Source organism: Pygoscelis adeliae, unplaced genomic scaffold (genome assembly GCF_000699105.1).
Source record: "Pygoscelis adeliae isolate BGI_AS28 unplaced genomic scaffold, ASM69910v1 Scaffold215, whole genome shotgun sequence".
NCBI classification, from domain to species: Eukaryota; Metazoa; Chordata; class Aves; order Sphenisciformes; family Spheniscidae; genus Pygoscelis; species Pygoscelis adeliae.
Window position 1 is genome coordinate 1,529,827 of NW_008824770.1, and position 6,688 is coordinate 1,536,514.

The 6,688-nt window shown below is 38.7% G+C and overlaps 1 protein-coding gene across 4 annotated transcripts in view; it reads right to left on the bottom strand.

Moving 5' to 3' along the window:
* Window positions 1–5,364: 5,364 nt before the first annotated feature.
* The window catches only part of CDPF1 (cysteine-rich, DPF motif domain containing 1), a 20,783-nt gene continuing 19,459 nt past the window's right edge, over window positions 5,365–6,688 (bottom strand). For all 4 annotated transcript variants that reach the window (XM_009323650.1, XM_009323654.1, XM_009323652.1 and 1 more), the window contains one exon: window positions 5,365–6,132. In XM_009323650.1, coding sequence (XP_009321925.1) covers window positions 5,983–6,132 — 150 coding nt within the window. In that variant the 3' untranslated portion in view covers window positions 5,365–5,982. The remainder of the gene's footprint in view (window positions 6,133–6,688) is intronic.

A 6,688-nucleotide genomic window follows, 5' to 3' on the forward strand; every position in this document is an offset into this window, starting at 1 on the left:
ATCCTGATATAGGAACAAAGTTACCTTTTATTTTGCTGTAGTCAGAACATAGCATCTAGTGCAAGCACAGTATATCACAAATGTTCCAGCAAAGACTTATGCTTGCTGCATTTTATTTGTGATAGATAAAGCTTTATTTTCCCAAATCGATGCAACTTGAAATTTTCACTCGATCAGTGTCACCATACACAAAACTAAGATGTTTTGTGTCATGTTTGTAAAAGCTCTACTGGACTTTTTTGTGGTAACCTACAGCTACTTCTTTTCACAGTTTCATAGGCAGCAATGAAAAAATCTTGTAAAAGGTACTAACAGATACGTCACTTTACACTGTAAATACGTGATACAAATTGTTAACTAAACCCATCCTAGGGCAAGGGTGTTTCCTCTTTTGTTTTCTCTAAAGTGCTTACAGGTTTTTTTAAATCTTTTTCGGCTTCTCAAGGTGTTTTGTTTTTTTTTTTTCTCAAACTCCTTTATTGTGTTAGTCGATCTTGTCAGATTCCATTGCAAGGATGTTTCAAAACAGAATTCCTATTGCAAGGAGCTCAATTTCAGATGGGTTGCCTCTGCCCAGGGGATAGGCTGCATGCACAGAAGAGATTAATCCGATTACAGGCTGGGCTTTAAATATGGCCTGCAAGATCAAGCATAAGGTACTTGAAGTTGTTTTTAAGTATTTTGGTGTATTTTCTCAGGTTGGATATGCAGGTACAGTAATCCCTATTGTGGAAAAGACACCAGCCTTGTGATCAATGCAAGAAGTTTCATGGCGTTCTTTACACTTGAAAGAAAAAAAAAAAAAATTGGTGGTATGGGAAAGTACTAACCAACCAAAATATTGGCAACACGCAAGTACTGCATTCTACTCCTACTGCGTAGGAGTGCAGTGTAATCATTCCAAATCTGTTTGTGATGTGCAACAGGAACCGTAAGAAGGTTAGCAAGTCTTCTGGTGGATGATTCATATGCAAATAACCATGCAGAGCGCTGTTCAAATCCACACTTTGTTACCTCTGGCACTTTCAGACACTCTAGGTGTATTTTGCCACACGGTAGCGTAGGGTTGCCTTCATGGAGACACAGTGCCTTCGCCTTCCTGCTAGTGACAAGAGTTGTTCGCCGTGCCACGTGCGTATTCAGACAGGTACCGACGGGCACTCACCAGCAGCGCCGTTCGGCAGACGGTTACCGAGCAGGCTGCTCGGGCTCTTCTGCCGGTGGCGTTTGTGCAGATAGTGGGAGGGAGCTGCTTCTGATCAAATCATTCATCCCCCTCCCCTGGGAAATGAATCCTGTGGGATAGGTGGCTACGGGAAGCCATGGCTCCATCTCAGTAGCCACAAATGCTTTCCTCTGGTTTCAGAAGTGGAGGAACACTTACGGCTTTCGTTATTTCTTTAGCAGTAACAGATCTAATCAATGTTTTAATATTACGGATTTTAACAGGAACACCCCTCTTAACTGTTTGACAAAGTCTGTTTTATCAGCTTCTCGGATGAGCTACATTTCATATTGCTCCTGCTATTTCACAGCTTTTACAAACAATTGCTCTGAATTTTCTTTAGGAATGTAACACAAGAGTTTAATTACATCATGATGTTAAAACCCTTTATCACGTCTTAAATTGTCTGTCATCTGATGAGACAGAAAAAAGCACATTTTTGTTAACGTTGCCAAACCCTAATCACTAGAGCTAGCAAGTGTTTAATTAACTCCAGGTATCAATATTAAAGAGAAAAAAAACCTATCACTGTTTCCAGTCGACTATGTTTTTAGGAGTTTTGGGGTACGTTTTATTACAGTGAATACGGAACTTAGAAAGAGCAGACATTTCTTGCAGGGAGTAGTCAAACCTAATTCTCATGGAATGCTTGTTTCCCAGTAAAATGCCACTAATTCAAGCCAAGTTCCCAAGTTTGTGTCTGTCAGAACAATGCAAATGACATTTTCAAGAAAGAATGGAAGCCCTGGTCTCACAGGGATTTATAGGAAAGACAAAGTCTCTTGCACTTGTGAATGTAAAAATTACATATAGCTAAATATGATGATGCATTCTCAAATGTTACCAGCCTACTGATCTAGGATGAAAAAAACTTGAACTAAACATTTTTCTTCTTTTTTACATTCTGATTTTTTTTCCGTCTCCTTTAAAAATAAGAGGTTGAATTCATAGTGTTTGTATAGAGACTGGTAGGAACCTACGTGCTTTAAAAAAAAAAAAGTCATCCTTTAAGATTGAATGTAAACACAGTTAATTTGAAATATGGTTTTGCCTTAATGGTTTTCAAAAAAAAAAAAATAATAAAGTATTTTTAAAAGTGGATTTAATGACTTGTGCTGATCTTTTATTTCCAGGAAAGTAATTCACTGTAATGTCATGGTTTTAAAACAAACATACTTGTTACCGTCTGCTCGCTGCCTCTTGTACGTTATCCAAAGCAGCTGCCAAGTCTTAACCGAGTTCCTCATTCAATGACCGTGCACGCATGAATAGCTTTTATGTACACGAAAGTAGTTCTGTTCTGCGCTCTTGTACAACCACTTACGACTCAACTGATAGCTTGTGTAAATGTTTGCAGAATCGGGACCTGGGGAGTGCAGGGTGGTGGCGCACCTGGGAATGGTGACACCCGTCGCTCCTTCCGCGATAGTACCAGTGGCATGAACCTGTGTTTTGGGCTGCTCCACTGTAATTAAGAACTTGAATGATTTTGCCTTAACCCGATTTGCCTTAATTTGGTATACAAAGCCCTGCTTCAGAAAACACTTAGCTGCTTAACTTTATACCGGGGAGTAATCATGCTGATTTTCAGTAGTGAACAAGAGTGGATAAGCAACCTTTGGTGGGATTGGTGCCCAGATTTTTTTGGGTTAGCATCAAATATCTGTTAACAAGTTGTATTAAGTATGTTTACTACATAATAAGATGTATTAAAGGTGGAATGATATTTGAAACATCTTTAAAGTGCTCATGCTTACAGATTTACTGTTAGACACACCTTTTAAATTAGGAATGCGTGCGTAACATACACATATTCATTGCATATATAATATATATTTACATAGATATTTCATCAGTTTGTCTGCTGACCCACCGTCCTGCTGTGTCTTTCCATTCTCGTTGACTGTACGACCAGCTTGAGACATTCGTTGAATTCAACGAGCATGGCTTCAGTTAAATCGGTTGGGAGGATAATTGTTTTCCTTCAAGAACCTGGGGATTTATTAAGCTGGTAAGAGTGCCGAAGGGAAAATTACAGCAGAGGATGAAGAATCACAGTTCCTCATCAGCTGTGCTCAGGAGCATTGAAGGCCTGATTCTGAGCAGCAGGAAGTACTCGGAGAACCTGATGAAACCAAACTGTAAAGGCTGTGCGTATCTTGAAGAGTAGGCCTCATGGCTGGTAAGTTTGGGCATGACGGCATTTGGTCTGTGAAATCACATATATACCAAGGCATTACGATACAGAGATCATAATGCTCACGTTCAGTGGGAATATGAGAACGTGGAATAAGTAAGTTTTAACAGCTGGGCACAGATAATAATCCTTTGTCATTCCAGGAAATACCAAATTGCATGTAGGTCAGCCTTCTTTCCCTAAAAAACCAGAGATGACAGAACGTATCTGACGGCCCTGGGCAACTGAACCACTTTGTGGTATTTGCTGGAAGCACCCTCTTCTTCACCTGAAAGGCGTGCGTAACCAGGTAACTGTGAAGCAAGGGTATCCTGAACTTGGCTTTTTCTGTTGTACTCGAGATAAATAAATGAGCTGTACTGGGCCAAATTAAAAATTCTGTAGTTACAGATTCTGCTCCCTTTTAATACTGAGTCTACTCCTCCTCCGGTTCAACTTAACAAGTACTTAAAGGTGGGGTCATTTCTGAGGGCTTTCAACGATTCTTCTATCGCATCATGATGGCAAAGATAATGATTATGAATAAATGAGTTAACTGCATTTTTCTTAAAGGGCACAGAGGAGGTTGAACAGGAGGGAAAACAGCTCAGAGACACTAGATCCTTCCCAGCACATTAGCGGGTGCATCTCCCAGTCCCAAGACAGACTTGCATGTCATCCAACCAAAAGGCACATTTTCATTTAGATGGGAACTGCACGAGCCAGGCTTTTAAAACCTACTTTCAGGCTGAGAGTTAAGACAACCTGTTGCAAACATTGTGAAATACAGGAAATAAAATGTTTTAGAAAGACATTTGCTGGTATAAACATATTATGTGATCTCACGTAACTACGTTGCTTTTTATCAGCTTGATTATAAGACTACAATTTTAAGGTGGAAAAGCACTGTGATTCTCTTTCTAGCATCTCTCGTTCTCTTTACAGTTGTGGTTTTAGCATAGGTTATGCCTCTGTTATCTCTACAGAGCAGACAAATACACTACGACGTTTAAAGTCGGTGTGTCTAACATGAAACCGAAATTTAATACCACCCATTTTAAATAAGTTTAGTATCACTTTCTTTGAAAGCGTAGTCTCTTGTTACTGCAAAAAGGAATCTCAAATGTTGACGTCTAACATGTATCTTTTTTCCCCACAATTAAAGATGTATATGTATTTTATGTCTTAAAGCACTTAGAGCTTGAAAAGGGTACTAATAGGTCCATTACTGCTCCTCTAGTAACCACAAGAAATTCCAGTCCTCAAGAGAGGACACCAATATACTAGGTTCAGAAAAAAAAGAAGACTTTAGGACACTCAAACATCTTAAAGAACTAAGAATAACTCATTGAAATAATGTTGATTTCTTTCAACAGACACACAGTTCATTCTACTGAAATGATCAAGTTTAGATGTTGACGTATGACAAATGATATGGATGGAAGAGTTGAGAAAAGAGATGTTAACCAAGGCATTAAGAGGTTCTGAACCAATGACCAACAATAGCTTGAGTAAATAACGTGATTTGGTGACTAGGAAGCGTTCTAGACGTAGCCTTAAGGTGTGTGACTAAGTGGTTTTACATAAATGCCACCTAAATCTTCCTTGTAATTAAGACAAAGTCAACACAGAAAATGGTGAAGCTAATTTTTGAGCTAAACAAACTGCTGTTTGCCTAACAATTTTTTAGCCTTTTTTGACTGAAACTATGTTTCTGAAATCCCTGCCTATCCTGGCAGTTTAATTGCCCAGTTCAGGAAAGAATTGAGCTTACTAAGTGAACTTTTCTGTTTCCAGACTAACTGATGTGAAAGTGAAAAGGAAGTCGTCTTTACTTGTAAAGCATAAACTAGATGTATTAAGGGTGCTCTCCTGTTGCTATATTGACATGGACTGGAAGATTGAGTGGAAAGTGAATGCAAGTGACTCTTGAGTTATCTTTTTTTAAAATTTTTTTATTATATTGGTATTTTGTTACAAGAGCACCTACCTTCAGAAGTCTTAATGCAGTGACAGTATTGAGATCATAATCTTGAAGAATCTAGATATTTCTATGGGTATCTCTGACATTTTCTCATAACAGTTTTATTTTAGACTTAAAAGTAAAGCTTTGAATTCCTTCCTGTAATCTTATCAGGGCAGCACTGTCAGGTTAATAATTGGTGTATACTGACTTTCTTGGATGTATACTGAATTAAGCCAGATAAATCTGTCTCGGATTTTTCATAACACTGTAGGACTGTCAAGAACACCACAAAACATTAAAATAACAAATGTGAAAATTTGGACATGGTTCCTATGCTATATGCTGTTTAGTTTTTTCCTACATGTGTTTTATGTGGTGACAACAGGCTTGTCTGCCTTTCTTTCTGGCTCTTCAACACCTTAAGGCCATACTGCTGGCATTGCAATCGCTGCATGATGATGTTTGAAGCCGAGCCAATTGTAAAGAAATGTGTTACTGTGTTCTGTAGTACTGAGCTAATGAAGGTCACTTCTTTAAAAGGAGCAACATGATAGTCTCCAAAAGGAGAGAGGAGAAGTCCCAGCCAAAGAACTGTCTCTCTTGGTCCTTCAGTATTTATGTTCGTGTATCTGTTTTTTTACAGGGGAAGGATTTTTGTTGAGGCTTCCTTTTATCCATATCTTCTTGTATTTCCAAAGGAAAGGCCTTTAGGTTTTCATTCACACAGGGGAGGCAGAACCTTTTGGAGTAGAACAGACTACATTCCTGTAAAGAAAATAACATTATTAGCAGGATACACAAAATGGAACTGCTGAAGTTCCAGTCTCATTAAACCCATTTATATTTAGAACTCTTCTAAATTAAATTCTTCTTCTAGGTTGAAATATTCCAGCAATTTTTGCTTCTTCCTGTTCAATAATTGTAACATCTGGTTAGAGCTAACTGGGTGAAAAATAAAACCTGGGTCTGTAACCATCGCTAACCAAATCAACTATCATGTTGCTCCTTTTAAAGAAGTGACCTTCATCAGCTCACTGCTACAGCGAACAGTAACACATTTCCTTACAACTGGCTTTGTCCTTCAAGCATCATTCATGGTTCTCCTGGCATGATCACTAAATTCCAAACAGGATTTAATGGGTAAGCTGGAGCTGGTGTTGCTGATGGACTATTCTTGGAGAGTTAAACGTGAATAAAGGCATCAGTACGGATGGATCAGGACATCTTTCTGGGAGTAATGGATTCCATGCGTTTTACCTAAATAGCAAAGTTTTCCTCTAAAACTAAATCTTAGCTTACGAAGATTTCTCCCTCCTGGCAG